General features: G+C 29.6%; 2 protein-coding genes across 2 annotated transcripts; both read left to right on the forward strand.

Moving 5' to 3' along the window:
• Nucleotides 1-7,005: 7,005 nt before the first annotated feature.
• Nucleotides 7,006-10,730, forward strand: LOC126665256 (PAP-specific phosphatase HAL2-like). Its single transcript, XM_050357995.1, has 3 exons — nucleotides 7,006-7,630; nucleotides 9,234-9,921; nucleotides 10,237-10,730. The coding sequence occupies exons 1-3, from the start codon at nucleotides 7,276-7,278 to the stop codon at nucleotides 10,538-10,540; spliced, it is 1,347 nt and encodes a 448-aa protein (XP_050213952.1). The 5' UTR covers nucleotides 7,006-7,275; the 3' UTR covers nucleotides 10,541-10,730.
• A 5,582-nt stretch (nucleotides 10,731-16,312) lies between these two features.
• LOC126671418 (glycine-rich protein 2-like) lies at nucleotides 16,313-17,069 on the forward strand. The gene has a single exon (XM_050365189.2). It carries the CDS (start codon nucleotides 16,342-16,344, stop codon nucleotides 16,873-16,875), a length of 534 nt encoding a protein of 177 aa, XP_050221146.1. The 5' UTR covers nucleotides 16,313-16,341; the 3' UTR covers nucleotides 16,876-17,069.
• Nucleotides 17,070-19,620: the final 2,551 nt, after the last annotated feature.

Genomic DNA, 19,620 nt, shown 5'->3' on the forward strand with positions numbered 1-19,620 from the left:
ATATAAATAAATAAATAAAAAATAACCATCTTATGAAGCAAACAAGTCATTCTTAAACAACTTAAAAAAACATATAGACTTTGTAGCTACTATATGAACCATCCAATTACTTGTTCGTTTAGTAACTCAAGATAGCCAACACTTGCAAAATCTATTAAACGAAACAGTAGCATAAATAATAAATGACAAAAATTTAAAATAATCAAAACACTTACCATTAAAAACAAATAGCATAAAAAATGTAGTATCTTATGAGTTTATTGCAGCATGTATTAACATAGAAAGAGTTTCATCCCGTCTAATATTCCCTCAACATAGCAAACATGTTCATTTATATTAGAACATAAAAATAATAGCTTAACGTAGTCGTACCTGATTCTTGAGAAGTCTTCCCAAATTATCTACCGAGGATAGGAATTAGAGAGACTCCTCTTTTATAAAAGGCCTAATACCTTAAAAAAAAATCCGACCTTATAACTTATTTTCGATCCTAACTTGACGTTGAAAACTTGTCAATTTTATCCTATTTTGCATTTTATCGTTTCAATTATATCCTGAAATATTAAATTGACGTTTTTTTATTTGAAAAAAATTCAAAAACGTTCTCCATGTATAGTATAGATTAGTTGTACATGATTAAAATTTATTTAGATTTAATTAAATTAATTAAATATTTAAATTAGTTTTAATTTGATTATGGTATTTAGTTAGTTGTAAAAAATAAAAGACTTATTTGAATTTTTTTGAATGAAAATAAATTTAATTTTATCTTTAAAGATGGTTACTTTAATGATTTATCATTTAAGTAAAAAATTGACAAAAACTAAAAAATTGGAGTATAATTAAAGCGATAAAATGTAAAATAGGATAAAATTGATAAATTTTCAACGTCAGGGTAGGATCGAAAAAGAGTTAAAAAATTGAGATTTTTTAAGATAGGCCTTTATAAAATAGATTTCATTAAAAAATTAAATAATAAATAAATTGTTGTATTAATAAATTCACTGCTTTCCACTCATTGTTTACTTTTCAAAATTAGATGAATCAAAAACCCTAAAATTTACCCTCTCTCGAGAATGCCAAGTATCGCCAATATTTGCGGTCCAAATTTTAAAAATAAGCTGTCAAATTAGTGATATTGGCAAAAAAAATTCTATAAACAAAATTTTAAAAAACTTTATATTTTAATCAAAAAGAAACCCCTGCATTTGAGTGTCCACTATGTGAGATATATAACATTTCAACAACAATAAGAAATATAATGTTATAATAAAAATAATACCATAATTTGTATTATTATCAAAAAGGCTAGAGGACGGTTCCACGGCGTGGGAGCATTTCTTATATCATTCATCTGAGATAACATATTCAGTCCATCAAATATCTACACAAAAGTTAAGATGAAGCTGTTAAATTGTATAAAAAAATCCATTTTGAGAATGTTATGCTGACAGAACGAATATTAAAAATGCACACCAGAACTTAGAATGATACTTGTAAACGTAATCTAATTAACAAGAATGTGTTGTTGGCATCTTCTCTGTTTCTGGTAATACCTAAGTAAAAGATTCTTTATTATTTTCTTTTGCATCAATTATAATTTTAGTATCTTATAATGTCATATATTTTTTCATATTTGTATGTAAGTCCAGATAATGGATAGTGTATTGATTCTATTAAAGTTCATTTACTGTGACATTTCATAATAAAGTGAAAATTTTCAGATGAAGTAATCCGTAGTTTACCAGATCCATACAGTAACAAATATAAAATTGGCTTTCAGCACAACATTACACAATCTTAGAAGTATTTAATAATTAGGATGCAGTTATTATATTTAGGGGTGGGCATGAACCGGTTAACCGGTCCATGAGGGTAATTTATAAACCGGTCCCTGATAGTACGGTTTTTAAAATTAAAAACCTAAACTTAAAATTTTAAACGGTTAACCATTTAAAACGGTTTAGTTTTTTGGTTTTGCGGTTTTTAACCATTAAAAAAATTAAATATAAAAATGATAACATTTATGGATAAAAATTTAAATATAGTCTAATAATTAGATTTTAATTTTCATTCTATTTAATTAATAAAATATAAATTTTATATATTTCTATTTTAATTGGGTAAATATTTTATTTAAAAAAATAAAGTTCTTTCAATATATATATATATATATATATTCTCCTAAAATAAAAATGTATTCTTAAAATAAAATATTTTTTAAATATAAAATATATTTTATTTGAATAGTTAAAAACGCATGTATGTGTATGTGTGTGTGTGTGTGTGTGTGTGTGTGTGTGTGTGTGTGTGTGTGTGTGTGTGTGTGTGTATATATTATTTATAAATCGGTTAACCGCAGTTTTTAAATTTTACAAAACCTAAATCTAAACCATTAACCATAAAAATTAAAACTCAAAACATAAACCTAAACTCTTGAACCGGTTAACCATATTTTTCGGTTGATTTTGCGGTTTCGGTTCGATTAATCGATCTGACCAGTTTTTTTGCCACCCCTAGTTATATTCACTCATTAAGGATATCTCTTTTTTTTTGCTAAGAATTGAATCCATTAAAGAAGAATACTATTGAAAAACAGAATGTTGATTATCTCACGTAACTTAGAACTACAAAAAGAGTTAAGAACATACGATTACAATAAAAAGTATAAAACTTAAGTGGAAACCTGTGATATTGGATTTAAGACTAAGTTATCCAGATAATACATAAGAATTATAGAAAAAATAAAGCATAATTCATATATATACATATTAAAGATTTTTTGTATAATTTAAATTTTATAATAAAAACTTCATAATTATGTATTTCTTTTAATTATATAAACATAAGATTGACAAAATTATATCAAATAAATTTAATTTACTCCAATTCCTTATTTATTTTTTAATTGAACGAATCAGTCACTATCCCATATTTATATAATAAGTAGTCATGTAATACTATCTTCTTTATATTTTCATGATTATCTTGTGCATAGAAAATGAATGGAATTATTATTCCAGGAGGTCTTGATGTTGAGGGTAATTTTGCCATTAATAACGAATAAAAAACAAAAAAAATTGATCTCTAAATTATCCCATATTTATATAATAAGTAGGCATCTAATTTCTTCTCAAAAAAAGTAGGCATATAATTATACCTCCATTATACTTTCATGAAAAATTTAAATAGTATAGTAATGTATTTTTTTAGTGATATGAAAATTGACATTTTTCTACTAATCTTTTAAATACTTTAATCAAAAAGGAATTTAAAATTAATATTGTAAAATGGTAAAGATTGGGTTGAATTCTCAAACAGTCCATGAATTGATAACATGGATATAAAAAGTGGCCCAAATATTACTCTATTACCAAACACATGAAATGTGGCCCAAATATTTTGAAAAAGAATGGATCAAAACGTGGGCCTAAAAGGATTAAACCAAAAACAGTGCTTTTGACGAGCGACCGTCCACCCTCAACCCCCGAGTTCTACTACGACTAGCGGTGAGCAAAAACCGAACCAAACTGAAAAACCGACCAAATTAAATTGAATTTTGTTGTTTGGTTCGGTTTTTCAGTGAAAACGGTTTGGTTCGGTTTCTACTTTAAGTAAAGTTAGACGTTCGGTGTTTGGTGTTCGGTTTGGTTTGGGTGTTTTGAAAATCAAACCGACCGAAAAACCGAATTAACCGAACTTTAATATAAAATATATACATATATTTAAAAAAATAATATGCATATATATTTATATTTATATGTGTTTTGTGTTTGTATCTTAATTATTGTTGATATATGAGTTAATAATTGTTATTTAAACATATATGGAAATTTATTAGGCGCTAATTATTGAATATTTGAATTAATTTGGGCCACATTTCATGTGTTCGGTACGGTTCGGTTTTTTCACCGTCAAATTAAAAATTCGGTTCGGTTTGAAAATTTTCTAAGCCGAAAATTGAAAAAATTCCAACCGATATGACATGACTATTACGATATGTCATTGTGTGATAAATTTAGTCCACAAATGACACGGTGGACCGAGTCTATCTAAAAATTTTTCCTTTATGTTGAGGGCAATTTTGCTATTAAATAGAATACAATGAAAAATTGATCAGTAAATTGTCCCATAATTATATAATAAGTAGTCATATAATTATACCTCCTTTAAACTTTCATGAAAAATTACAATGAACAAAGGGTCAAAGCGTCTTCTGAATTTATAACACGGGATCATTAAATCTAATTTATATTTTTTCAAGCAACCAAAACTCTTCATTTTTGGGTCAAATTACCCTATAAATATATTTTTAAAACGCCTAAAATACAAATCAGAGGTGAAGGATTCAAAAAAGAAATTAGAGAATTTCTTAATCGCTGCGATAAAATTATCCTAAATCTATTTTTTGCAATAAAAATATAAATTATCGGATAATCTGACTCAAAAATAAAGAGTTTTGAGGTTAATTATTCAAAAAAAATATAAATTGAGTTTAATGATCCAGTGTCACAAATTCAGAGAGCGCGTTGACTCTTTATTCAAATTTCAATAGTACACTAATGTATTTATTTAGTAATATAAAATTTAAAATATTTTTATTAATCTTTAAAATATGTTAACGAAAAAGGAAATAAAAATTAATATTTTAAAGAGCTTTTTACACAAACAACCTACATTGGCTGATTGTTTACTTTTATACATGTCATATTTTTCACTTACTAAACTACCATACACGGAGCTGATTATAACTTTTATACGGATCTTATATATTCAACCCTAATAGCACAATCATCATAATTTTATTTATTTTCTCTCTTCTCGTCATTTAATTCTCTCTTCCTCTCATATTTCTCTCTTTTCCTTTCAGCTCATCTTCCTCTCTCTTCTTTACCATTTTTTTAATTTTCTGTTCCGCTGTCTTCCGCTTCGCCGTCATCGTTCTCATCATCGTCTCCGTTGTCATCTTCGCCAACGCCATCATCTCCTCTGCTCGTCGTGTCATCTATTTGATTTCAGATCTACAATTTATTCATTCTTTTTCTTCTTTTTTATTTTCAGATCTACAATTGTTTTACTGTTTTTTCACCATTAAACATGTATATGGATTATATTTCAAGAATATAATGTTAATTTCATGTTATGTAATATAAAATTATGGTTATATGAAATATTTTTTTGTTATTTCTGCATTTTGTTTTTGTGTTTGGTTGTATTTCTTTGTTTATTTATTCTGCAGCTCGATTTTTTGATGATGATTGATTGTTGAATTATTATAATGTTACAGTGTTGTTGATTTGTTGTTGATTTTATGTTGATAATCAGTTGGTATTTCCTTGATTTTAACATTGGAAAATTTTGTTTTTTTTTAATTGGCAAATTAGATAACTTTGTCAGCGAAATAAATTAAATAAAATAAAATTTAACCGAGACTAGATAATTATATGTTAGCATTATCATGTTGACATGTTGTTGATTTCTTGTTGATATCTTGTTAATTGTCACAGTTTTTCAAAAGATTATGTTTTATTTTATTCCTTATGTTGATTCGTTGTTGATTTATTGTTGACATTAATGTTGATAAGTATTTCAAATTTTTTGATTTTCAATTTTATGTTGACATGTTGTTGATATACTGTTGATAACATGTTGATTTTTCAATCATTGAAATAAAAATAAAATTAGTCTTAAATTATTGTATTGATGAGCTATTGACATGTTTTTGATAATATGTTGATTGTTTTTTACTTAAATCAATCAATGTTCTCATTTTACAAACATCCTGACTAAATTAGCATTAATTGTTGATATTATGTTGACATTATGTTGATAACTTGTTAATATGATAGTAGTAATTCTACTAAAGAACAACAAAGGTACAAAATATTTAAAATAAATGAATCAGATAAAGAAATTATCAGAGTATGTAATGAAAACAATATGAAAAAACAACAATAATTTAAATAAAAAAATAAAATTATTATTACATATAAAAATAAAATATATATTAAATATACACCAACACAATAGTTCACAAATTAAAGAAATCTATTTTAAAATATTTTTCTTCCTCAATTCTCTTCGCAGCCGCACAGTTCCTTCAATATCACTTGTATAATTGTTTTCCGTTTTCCACCTCTCATACCTAACTAAATTTCGACAAAGCTGGTTATGATACAATTTCATTTCATCCAACAAGTTTATTTCACAGACAATATTATCTTATTTGTCAATGTTAAAATAAAAAAAAATCAGTTGATATATCAACATAAAATCAACAACACTGTAACTTTACAATGATTCAGCAATCAATCATCATCAACAAATCGTTATGCAGAATAAAAAAAAGCAGAAATACAACAAAACACAAAAAAATGCAGAAACAACATAATTTTATTATATAAAATCACAAAATTATTCTACATAACATGAAATAAGTATTAGATTCTTTAAAGATGCTCTTTATACATGTTTAATGGTAGATACACAGTAAAAGATAAACAAATTACAGATCTGAAAATGAAAAAAAAACAAATTTCAGATCTAAAATCAAAAAGATAATAGAAAAATGGCGCGGCGAGACAAATGCGAAATGACGGAAATGGAACGGCGGAGGCAGAACGGCGGAGGCGGAACGGCGGAGGCGGAACGGCGAAAGCGAAAGAGCAGAAATCGTAGAAATTTTCTTTCACATCTCCAAAAGAAATCATGCAGAAGAAGAATGATTGAGAGAAATAAAAAAAATCCTATAAAAAAAAAAATTTGAAGTACAAGTTATCAAAGTAAGAAAATGAGGTAGGTAAAGTAGAGATTTAACTTGTACTGTATAAAAATAAATGGGCTGCCAAAATCAATAATTAAAATAAAAAGCCAACCAAAAAAAAGTGTATGCTCACCCCTACTTATATCTTATAATTATTCAAATACATAAATTTTAGTTTTAATAAAAAAACTAAGCAATTTTATCATTAAACAAAGTAATTTAATTGATTAAAAATAATATATCCAAGAAAGAACATTCAAAAATGGTTGCTACCGAATCTCATTTGCAGTATAGTAAACAACAAGGTCTTACCAATCATTATCATTTCCGACTCCACTGTCCTCTAGCCATGGATACAGTGTTCATAGCTTCTTAATTAATGGTAACTTGTCTCTTCTTCTTCTTCCTTTTGTTTCAATTTAGTCCCCATTTTAATTGCGTCGTTCTAAATTCCAATTCACACAATCAAACAAAACCCATTAAATAGTTTTTCAAATTACCCACAAATTCTGATGCTTTTAAGTTGCTCATTTTTTGCTACCAAATTCCCATTCATCTTACAAACAGCAAGAACATGTGCAATTCACAAACCTAATTGCACAAGTTACCAAAATAACTCTTTAATTTCTCTTGCTAATTTTAGTAAAAGCCAGAGTCTTTCTTGTTCTTCATCTTCCATTATGGAGGGCCCACAAAATTTGGGAGTTTCTTGTCAAGAATTTGAGAAGTATGGTAAAGAATTGGATATTGCTGTCAGAGCAGTTCAGATGGCTTGTGATCTTTGTCAGAAAGTTCAGGACAGGATTGTGTCTGAAAGTAATGGTCATGTTCTTGCTAAGGATGATAAGTCTCCTGTTACTATTGCAGGTAAAGGAACTGTCTTTTGGTGTTTTTGTTGGTTGTTGTGTAATGGGGGTTCGGTGTTTTTGATTGTGGTTTGGTTTGTTTTTGGTGGTTATGGATTTTGTGTTAGTGGGTTGTTTTGTTAATTTGTGGAGATTGTGTGTTGATGTTGTTTAATTGAGTGTTTGTAATGCTTTTTTTTGTTAGCTATTGGTTTTGTTTAGTTTGATATAGTTAGTTTAAACTTCAAATTGTCGAAATTGAGCTTGAATGGATATTTATGGTCGATAGGAATCCGAACGGAGCATATATGCTGAAATGCTGTTCATTACAGGGAGAATTACAGGCTTACAGCTGCCTGCCATAGTTATGGTGGGATAGGCATAATGCATTAGAGATTAGAGACCCCCATGTAACTTCATCCCCTTATTGATGGAAATAAGCATGGATTTTAGAATTGATTCATGGAAAAAGGAGATAAGTGGGCGATTAAAGTATCTGTTTATAACCTCTGCAAGTATACAATTAACTAGAACAGCCTAGAATTGTCAACACTCAACAGAGAGAAGCGTCTGTTTCAATTAATAATTTAGGAAGAAGTTGCAGAAATTTATCGGGTTAGTGTTCCTGTTGCCATGCCAATGTCTGTTTTTCTCTCATATGTTCTGCTGATGAGCAGCATCGTCTGTATATCAATTGATAGTATGATAGATGTAGAACATTTGTTTTCTTTTTTTGGTGATGGGATTGCACCAAATTCCAATTGGTTATATTCAGCAAGTAATTCCAAAATCAAAATATTTAAGAGCAAGTGTCAACCGGTAGATGTTTGTTTACTGCCTGCAGAAAATGCAGTGTTCTGCAAGTGAAAAAAAGGATGGAAGATATGATATGCCCGTAAGCCAATCAAATTGGTGTGAGATTATCACTCTCATGTCTGCACTATACTTGAAACTTGTCGCCACCTTATTTGCAGAGAAAATTATGGTTAGAAAGGGCTCTCTTTTAAAATACTGTGTGCTATTTTGTATGGTTTTGTTATTTGAAGACATTGGGAGATACCTTTACTAGTTTGCAATTTCAATTTTCTTGGTCATGTTATGGTTCTTTTTCTGGTTTCTGTTTTAAGGTCATTTTGTTTGAGATTTTCTTCTGGGACATGTCAGAAAACTTTCAATTTATTGAAAGTAATTTAGTTTCGGTACTTTATTCTTTTGAAACTCTATTAGTGTAGCAAAATTATGAATTTATGTACTAATTGATAAGTGGATTTCATTTACTTGAACTGATAACTGGTTTTATTGATCATTGTCATCAATATCATGGTCAATTACTGTATACTATAGAGTATAGACCCCAATTACGGTTCTGAATGAAATTTTAAGCAACTTTTACACTCAGTGCTTAAAACTCGGTATAGAAATTTGTTACAAAGAACCAGCTTAAAGTAGAGCATTGCAAATAATCAAGATAGATTCTCTTTTTGCAAAAGTATATGAGTTTAGTTTGGTGGTTTTTACTGGTTAGATATGAAATAAATTCAAGTTATACAGACTACATAGTTGGTTCTCAAGGCTATTAATGCGTCTTAATTAGCTAATTCTTTCAATTAATGTTATGCAAACAGATTGGAGCGTCCAAGCCACTGTCAGCTGGATACTATCTCAGAACTTGGGTAGTAAGGATGTCTCAATCATTGCTGAGGAAGATACTCATACTCTCTCCGAGATTTCTTCAGCTGGCCTACTAGAAGCTGTAGTTCAAACTGTAAATGAATGCTTGGCTGACGCACCGCGCTTTGGCATTAAAGCTCCAGATAGGAACCTCAGCAATTCAGAGGTTCTTGAAGCTGTTAGTCGATGCAACTCAACCGGCGGTCCTACTGGACCATTTTGGGCTCTTGACCCTGTTGATGGAACACTGGGTTTTGTACGTGGAGATCAATATGCTGTTGCTTTAGCATTGATAGACGATGGGGAGGTTGTTCTTGGAGTTCTTGGTTGCCCAAATTATCCGATGAGAAAAGAATGGTTAAATTATCATCATCGCTATCACCGAATTATATCTAAGTTAACCCCATCGACATCTGAATCTTGGGACAAAGGCTGTGTGATTTATGCAAGGAAAGGCAGTGGAAAGGCTTGGATGCAACCGGTACTCCAAACACATAAGAAGCTAGTGTGGCCAAATTCTGCAAGGCCAGTTCAGGTATCATCCATTGACAATCCGGCATTAGCTACGTTTTGTGAACCGGTTGAGAAGGCAAATTCAAGCCACTCCTTCACGGCGGGGCTAGCTCACAGTGTTGGGCTTAGGTAACGAAACATATTCTATGCTCTTTGTTAGCAGTAGCCTATGTAGCACGGACACGATTACGGCGAAACGGTGATATTTTAATATTTCCTATGTTAGAAATGAAGTTTCGTGTCAGAAACGCCAAATTTTCGACACATTTTTGAAACGGAAAATGTTAATGTTATGAAGCGTCCATGCGCTTACGCTGTAACTAAAGTCAAAAGCTCATCTTATCCATATTTGCGATATCCGCTGAAAGCTTAGATGCTTTGTATGGCAATGGATTGCTAATCAGCTGCAAACTGAAGCTCACGTATCTTGTTCTTCTTTTGCAGAACGCAACCATTGCGCATATACAGCATGGTGAAATATGCGGCCATAGCTCGAGGAGATGCTGAGATATTTATGAAATTTGCAGCATCTGGGTACAAGGAGAAGATTTGGGATCACGCAGCCGGTGTTATTATCATACAAGAGGCGGGCGGTGTGGTTACTGATGCGGGAGGACGTCCCCTGGATTTCTCGAAGGGCATCTATTTAGAAGGTCTTGATAGAGGCATAATTGCTTGTTCTGGAGCCAAATTACACGACAAAATCATTGAGGCTGTCGATGCTAGCTGGAACTCCTCTAGTCTATAATGTTCTTGTCTAACATCAATAAGAGCAACAAGTTACTTAAAACACAAGGCATAAGAATAACAAGAACTATATTAGCCAATCTTGTTACTGGCTTGTGGGGTTTCAGTTTATGTATAGCTAAATAAAAACTTTGTTGTAAAGCATAATTTCTTCTGCAAATCAATGCTGCAGAAAAGCAAGTTATTGTTCATACTGCAGAAATCTCTAATGCGCGTAATTTTTGTGTGGTGTTAATCTTACACAATACTTTACGACCAAGACACGTGTTTGGTGCTGAACAGCCCGTTATGTACAATGCTGTAGTTTCATTACAGACGGCGAGCATGTGCAGACGATGAAGGCACATCCCTAAATAAGAAGGAATTCGGAGGAGATAGTAGTTGCATCTGTATTTTTGTCTGTGCAATAAAGAAACCACAGCCAATAAATTGGTCAATGCAATATTGATTAAGGTAAGGAGTTCAATTAATTTTTGGATCAAGTTTTTCTTGAATAAGATTGTTTGAGTTGATTTTTATACACCATTGGTGGGGCAGGACTCTTGCAAAGATTTTAATGCTGGCTGGCATGTTTCAGAAGCCAAACTTATGTGCTATTACCAGAGTTTGTCATCCAAATAGTTCATATCACCCCATAAACTTGGTATAAAAGATCAAAAGTAAACAGGTTGCCAAGTTGGTGGTTTTGGACAAATGAACTCACAAGTTGGTAAAATAAAAATTGAGTCATTTTACCCCTTCATTTGTAATCTCACGCCTGCTGTTATTTGGCTACAGGGGTAAAATGATTGAACTTTATCAAGCTGTGAGTTTCTTTTATATTCAAAATTACTAATTTAGATATTTTTGATCTTTCGTGATAAGTTGAAGGGGTGAAATGAAACATTGTTGGTTTCTCATCTATCTTATGTCCATACGGAATATCATTAAAGTTGTTTCCCATCTTACAGTCATTTTGGGGCAGTCTTTTAGAAGACAAGGCTGATGCCTAGTGCCATTGATATTTTTCTAACTATATGGCCGGTTCAATTGGTTCGATTAAAAATTATCAGCAAGCATTTTTAAAATTTCATCTAAAAATTGGAAATGTGGTTAACCTTTTTGCTTTGGAAAAAAAGCCACAAACAAAAATTATTGAACCGGCTAAAAATGTTAAATTCTCTATTTATTAGTTAGAGTGTGATCTATTTAGTTCATTTTCTAGTTAGAATTTTATATGTGTTTGAATCGGTTGCTACATTTGTTCGATCACCGGTTCGATCTTTAAAGCACAGGGACCTACTGATACAGCCAAGATATTTATGAAAATAGGCACCATTTTTTCAGTAATGTACCCACAAGTCAAAAAACAACTCTTCAATTGGCATGAAAATTAAGAGGCATGGCAACTTTTGACTTGAGACAGTGCAATGCTTGGTACAAAATTGTAAGGTCCCAATCAAATATGAGATGCAGATGAAAAATTGAAGTGCATCACACAGTGACTTAAAGAGGTGATTAATTAAAATTGAAGATTTTGTTATAATGTCAAAAAATGAGTGGTTGGCCTTCCCTCATAAATGTTCATAGCTCCATGCTACTTGCTTGTCGTTGATTGTGCAGTCCAGGTACTCACCCTTCTGGATGCCCAATGTATGGGACCTTAAGTTTTTTACGCGGATATTTCATTCAACGGATGTGCCATGTTATTTTATTTTATATTTTTTATATTTTAATTAAAAGATATATTTTTATTTAAATAATTAAATATATATTTAAAATAGAATTCACAAACTTATAAACATGAGAGATGCGTTGTAAAATGATGTGATATTATCGCATTAGATAATTTATCTTTATATGTATGTATTTAAGCAAAGAGTCATTCCGATTTGTTAGTCTATAGGACACTTTCTTATAAGTTAAAATTAACACATTTCACATTTAATCTATAATTCTTTAAAATTAGACTGATTACTTCTATTCATATATTTTAAATCGCTTGAAAAAATGTTCGTGTATATATTAAATACTAAATACAAACAAATCAAATTTATAATGAGATATAAAATAAATAATACTCCTTTCGTTTTAAAATAGTTGTCGTTTTATCCATTTTCACACAGATTAAGAAAGCAAAAATATGTTTAAATTTATAAATAAATTTTATAAAATTAACCCCTTCTTAAAACTTGTTGACATTTATAGCTATGACTCTTTGTTACTCCCTCCGTTTTTTTTCTGAATTGCTAAACACCGCCCCTTTTTACTTAGCACCGCACAACCACATTACATTTTTGCCCTTTTCACTTTTTGTATAGAAAACCAACTCATAAACAAAAAACACAAATCCTCTCAACTCATTCAACTTTATTCAAATTCATATTTTACGAAAATGTCGGATTCCGAACGAGATGAAAATCGCCATAATCTTCTAAATGAACCTGCAAAACATAAATATTTACGTTTAACAAATCGTAATAATATGTAATACAAAGTCGTAATAATATGCAATAAAAAATCACTGTAATTATTACAAAAAAATCATTTTAACGTTTTTTTTTAAAAAAAAAAATTAATTTCCGGCCGCAACGTTTCGGTCGCGGCCGGAAAAGGGGGACGCCGGCGTCCTCTCCAGAAGAGTGGACGCTGGCGTTCGGCGTCCCCTCCTTTCGGCGTCCCCTCTAGAGGAGGGGACCTTGGTTTTCGGCGTCCTCTCTTCTAGAGAGGAAGAGGGGACGCTGAAAATTGGCGTCCCCTCTAGAGGAGGGGACGTTGGTTTTCACGTCCTCTCCTCCGGCGTCCCCTCCTCTGGAGAGGACGTGAAACGCAATCGTCCCCCTTCAAAAATTTTAAATAAAAATTTAAAAAAAAACTATTTTTTACCTCGGAAAAGCCGGAAAACTTGTTTCCGAACGTCGATATTCGTTTCCCGACGAATTATACTCGTTATCCGTCATTTTACTCGACTTTTTACGTAGTTGTTCGAGTGTGTTCGAATGAGTTGAGAGAACCTTTTTTTTTGAAATTTTGCTAGAGGGGCAGAAATGTCTTTCGCCTGTGCGGTGTTAAGTAAAAGCGGACGGCGAATAGCAACTAGGGGTGGGCATGGACCGGTTAACCGGTCCACGAGGGTAATATGTAAACCGGTCCATAGTAGATCGGTTTTTAAAATTAAAAACCTAAACCTAAAATTTTAAACGGTTAACCATTAAATCGGTTAACCATTTAAAACGGTTCAATTTTTCGGTTTAGCGGTTTTAACCATGTAACCATTAAAAAAATTAGATATAAAAAAGATAAAATTTATAGATAAAATTTTAAATATAGTCTAATAATTAAACTTTAATTTCATTCTATTTAATTATTAAAATATAAATTTTTTTATTCCTATTTCAATTAGGTATATAAATATTTTATTAAGAAAAATAAAGTTCTTTATATATATATATATATATATATATATATATATATATATATATATATATATATATATATATATATATATACTCCTAAAATAAAAATATATTGATAAATAAAATATTTTTTAAATATTTTTTTTGTTTAGAATTTTTATATGCGTAGATATAAAATATATTTTATTTGAATAATTAAAAACATATGTATGTATATATATATATAATCTATAAAAATATATATTATTTATAAACCGGTTAACCGATTAACCGCGATTTTTAAAATTTCAAAACCTAAACCTAAACCATTAACCATAAAAATCAAAAATTAAAACCTAAACCTAAACTCTTGAACCGGTTAACCATATTTTCCGATTCGGTTTTACGGTTTCGGTTCGGTTTTGCGGTTTGACCGGTTTTTTTGCCCACCCCTAATAGCAACACCCTTTTTTTTGTACATTTAACAAAATATATGTCTTTATTTACTTGTCCATTTAGAATTTCAAATGTAAGTTTTGTTATTATCTTCCAAATTTAAACCTTCTTAATAAATTACTTTATCAGTCAATTTACAATGTATTTATTAATTAATAGAGTTATATTAGTATTTACTCTTATATTTTAAGACAAAACACCCACTATTTTAATATGTGTAATTTTGGCTAAATGGACAAATAAATAAAAATGGAGGGAGTATAATTTCGTGTTCTTCCAATGATTTATAAGGGATATATATGAAAAAAATGATTTTTTTGATATTTTTAAAGTGGCAAGTATTATGAAATAAAAGAAAATTTCTTTTAAGCGACAACTATTTTAAAACGGAAGGAGTACAAATAAAAATTTTGGCATATGATACAAAAAAAAAAGATTCGTTGTTGCTTTTCAAGTTGTTGTAAAAAATACATGAATAGATATGGTTGATCTTATTTTAAAAAATCACAAATTATATTTATCATATAGACTTTTTATTCCCTTTTAAATTTTCCATTCTAAAAAAAACATACTAATAAAACCATAAGTAGACATAGCTGATTTTATTTTAAAAAATCACGATTCAAATTTCTTTCTTGTAGATTTTTATTAGTTCAATAATTTGTGTGATGATTTAACCTTATATGTTGCGGAATCATGGTGTATTAAATGATTTATTTAGCTCCATCAGAGTTTTGTAATTTTAAATTCTTAAAGTTTATCACGCAATTTATGATCGAAGTGTCTGTGCTTGTAACATATACGTCTTATTCTATATCAAGTTATCGAGTTCTATCCCAGAACTTGCATTCATAACCGCTATAGCTTTAAGTTAATATACATTGATTTTAAAAGAAAAATAGAAGAGTGTGAAAACAAAAGTATACTGTTCTATTCATAAAATAATTTCAAACAATATAAAAAAAATTGTACTGTTGGTTAGATTAGCCAAGAGAAATTACTAAAATTAAGCTTAAGTCTAACCATTCAACTTATAGATATGCAATTTAATTAAGTAAAGAAAATGAAGTTAATAGTGGAGCACTAGATTAAATTAATATGACTGTGCCCACTTGCCAATTATGATCACTCATCCACTTTTTATCAGTTTCTATTTTTCAAAAGATAAACATCAAATACTGCAAATAGGCTTCAAATTTTATGTTACCTTTCCAAAGGCAATGCCATTTTCACATATCACATGTCTCATCCATCTCCATAATCAAACCTTCCAAATCCTAACCTCATCATTGTTTTTGACCAAAACCAAATTATTACTCATTTAGACTATTTTTTAAGGCCTCACTTCATTTAAAAATATACAATTCTCAAAAAATATACTTTTTAAGAAATTAATTACTGAGAAAATTAATATGGAGGAAGTTAATATTTGCATTGCTTGGTTCACTTAATAACTTCCGGAAAATTACATTTTATTTTTCATTAATAAAATTTAAAGATAATATTACTCTTAATAACTAAATTGGCTAATTAAATGAAAAGATATAATAGTATTTTAATTAATTTAACTAGGAAGATGAACTTACCTAGATTTTACTAGGAAAATTATTTTCCTAATTAAAGTGAAGTCAACCCTTTAACTTTCCGGGAAGTAGATTGGCAAAAGTGAATCAAGTGAGAGAAAAATGTTATTTTTTAGGGAAGTTAAACTTCCATAATGAACTTACCCCTAACCAAGTGAGGTCTAAGAGTGTCTATCTCATAGAACCGTTGCGCACGTCATTTTTACAATTAGCTAATGAGTATTCGAATTTTTTTAAAAAAATTAACATTCAATTTTCCGTATAACTAATGCATTATTGGGTTTTTATCCGAATAACATAACAGAACGTTTGTGTTTTTTCCTTCTTAAATTCAGATTTTCTTCTTCAAAAAAGCTCATAAATGCACCCAACCTAATCCCCATTCATTCATGCCCAACTGTCCCCTCCATTTTCCCACCTTTAAATATCAACTCCTTATCCCCATTTTTCAAATACCCAATTCTCCATATATCACAAAGATGAAAACTTTATCTTGTTTCATGATCTTAACCATCTTGTTTTTCTCAGAATTTGCATACTCAACCCGACCCGAACCCGAATCTTCGTTATCCAAATCCACCAACAACCCGAAAAACAAAGGCGGGAACGGAAATGATGCTGGTGGTGGAATCGGAGGTGGGTATTTTGGACCTGGATCCGGGTTTGGAATACCCGGGTTTGGAAACGGGATTCCGGGCGGGTATGGAGCTGGATATGGAGGTCCGAACGGAGGGTACTCTAAAGGTGGTGTGATCAGGCCGAGTTTAGTGTGTAAAGACAAGGGTCCTTGCTACAAGAAGAAGCTGACGTGTCCGGCTAAGTGTTTCACTTCTTACAGCCGGTCAGGGAAGGGCTACGGCGGCGGGGGAGGCGGCGGTGGGTGCACCATGGACTGCAAGAAGAAGTGTATTGCTTATTGTTAGAGCAAAAATACTTATTTATAAATATTTTACTATTATAAGTAGTATTAGTAGTAGCTCAAAGTATGTTTTAAATTTGAGTACTAAATATATCTGATATTAACTCATTTGAGTTAATTATGGGTTTTAGAATAATTATTTAAGTGTGCTTTCTTAAAATAAACATAATAAATAAAATGGTGTGTGTTTCTATTAAACTGATCTTTCAAGTTTGATGATTGATCATAACATAGTTAACACATTTTTTTTAATTCTAGTTAACATGGTTATAGATTGAGTTTAGTGTAAAGGATTAATTCGGATTTTAAACTTGCGATTTAAACTATGTTCATCAACTAAGTATAATACTCACAGTTTTTAAGTAAAATAAGCATAATACTCTCAGTTTTATATCAATGAAAAATAAAATTGGTTCATTTCGATCTCTAAACGTGTTTATTGTTTTAATTTGTTTTATTAATCTAAAGATAGGAGTATTTCTCTTAATTGATCAAAGAACTGAATCCATTTATTTGACTTTGAATTATGAATTCAGAGACTGGATTGACCATTTTTTTAGGCCTAATACCTTAAAAATTCCCGATCTTTTAGCCTCTTTTCAGTTCTACTCTAACGTTGAAAACTGGTCAATTTTACCATATTTTGTAATTTTTTTTGTTTTAATTGTACACTGAAATATTAAATTGACGTTTTTTTCGTTTGGAAAAAAATTAAAAAATGTTGTCCATGTCTACCATATATTAATTGTATATGTTGAATATTTATTTAGATTTAATTTAATTAATTAAAACTTTAAATTAGTTTTTATTTGATTACATTTTTTAGTTAGTTTTTAAAAATAAAAGACTTATTAATACTTTTTTGAATGGAAATAAATTTAATTTTATCTTTAAACTTAATTAAATAAATGAGTTCATCATTTAAATAAAAAAATTATGAAAAATTAAAATTGCAGGGTACAATTGAAACGAGAAAATGCGAAATAGGGTAAAATTGACCAGTTTTCAACGTCAGGGTAGAATTGAGAAGGGGCTAAAAGGTCGGGATTTTTTTTTAAAGTATTAAGCCTTTTTTTTTATTGAGGTTACCAGTTATTTAGCACGAAATGTGAAATTGAAATAGAAATGAAAATAAAATATTTTTATATTGTTTCTTTTAAGAAATATTGGCAAAACAAATTTTTATCATTCCTTTTTTATTGCAATTTAATTTTATTATTCAAAATGTTACAAAATAAATTTCAACTTTCTCATTTTTCGCATTTTATAGTTCAAACCGTTTTCCAATAAATTTGTGCATATGTGGTAGCCATATTATATACATGCATTGACATATTAATTATAATATTTTAAAAACGTTATAAATAAAATCTTAATTTTTCGTGCTTTTACACTATATAGCCTAGAAAAGAAGATAAATTGCCGGAAAATGAATTTACGCTGCAAAGTGCTAAAACGGAAAAAATTAGGGTTTGTTTTGAAACATTTTGAACAGTGAAATTAAATCGCATAAAGTTGAAAAATTAGTACTCCCTCCGTCCCGTTTAAGAAGTCCCATATTCTATTTTGGGATGTCCCATTTAAAAAGTCCCATTACTATTTTTAGAGTATTTTTCCATTGAATACCCTATTTTACCCTTATTTTAGTCATCTTAAAAGAGTTCTATGGAAAATTCCACTATCATTAATAGGGGCAAAACATGAAAAAACATGAAAAGACAAGAATAATTAATGTTTTCTTAATCTGTGTGTAAAGTCAAATGGGACTTCTAAAGTGGGACGGAGGGAGTATTTGTTTTTTGCACCAACGAGCTGTAGCCTCAAATGATATAAGTGCTGGAAAGCAAACTGTCAAGGTCGTGAGTTCAAATTCTTCCACAAGCGTTCTCCCTCTTCCAATTATAAAAAAAGTGGTGGAGGTGCATTTTAACATATCTCATTTTTATTTGTCCCATCTAAGAAGGTCATGTCTTGTTTTCTGTGCCAATTTATATTGAATTTCCACTTTTATCCCTTTAATTATTTCAATATGCATTAAATGCAACTCAATTTACAATACGTATATTCTATTATTAGAAGAAACCATACTAATTAATAGGGGTAGACATGATAAAATAAAATATTGTCTTATTTTATTAATATTTGTGGAAAATTTTATTTGTCCCTTCTTAAACGGGACGGAGGGAGTATTTGTTTTGCCAATACCAGTTATATGTAATAAATCATATAAAAAATATATAAAATATTTTTATTACATTTTTTTTAATTTAGGAAAGCAACTCATAAATTTCTTGATAGGACTGTTTCTAGAATTGATTGCAGTCACCAACTCTCTTAATAATGTTCGGAGGTTTATTTATTAATAAAACTAAAAAACATTTAAACCATTTAAGGACCAAGACACTGCTCATCAAGTATAGTACAGTAGTGATATCATCACAGTTCTTCTGTTCTAGTGTTTGATTGTAGCATAATAATAAGTTAAATTTTTTATTTTAAATATCAATTTTTTTTTAAATATCAATTTTTTTTAAAATTACAATTTATTTGTTTATTATGTACATATTTAATTTGCACTGTCACTAAATAAATATTTGTTATTAAAAAATGAATACTCCTTTCATCTTTATTTGACGTTTTTGGTTGAATTTTCATTTCAGTTTATTCGACTTTTTTAATTATATTGTTTTATTTGTTTATCATACCTTTATTTATTATACATCATATCATATTATTGGAAATATAAGAT

The sequence above is a fragment of the Mercurialis annua genome, linkage group LG1-X, assembly GCF_937616625.2.
Source record: "Mercurialis annua linkage group LG1-X, ddMerAnnu1.2, whole genome shotgun sequence".
In the NCBI taxonomy this organism is placed as follows: domain Eukaryota; kingdom Viridiplantae; phylum Streptophyta; class Magnoliopsida; order Malpighiales; family Euphorbiaceae; genus Mercurialis; species Mercurialis annua.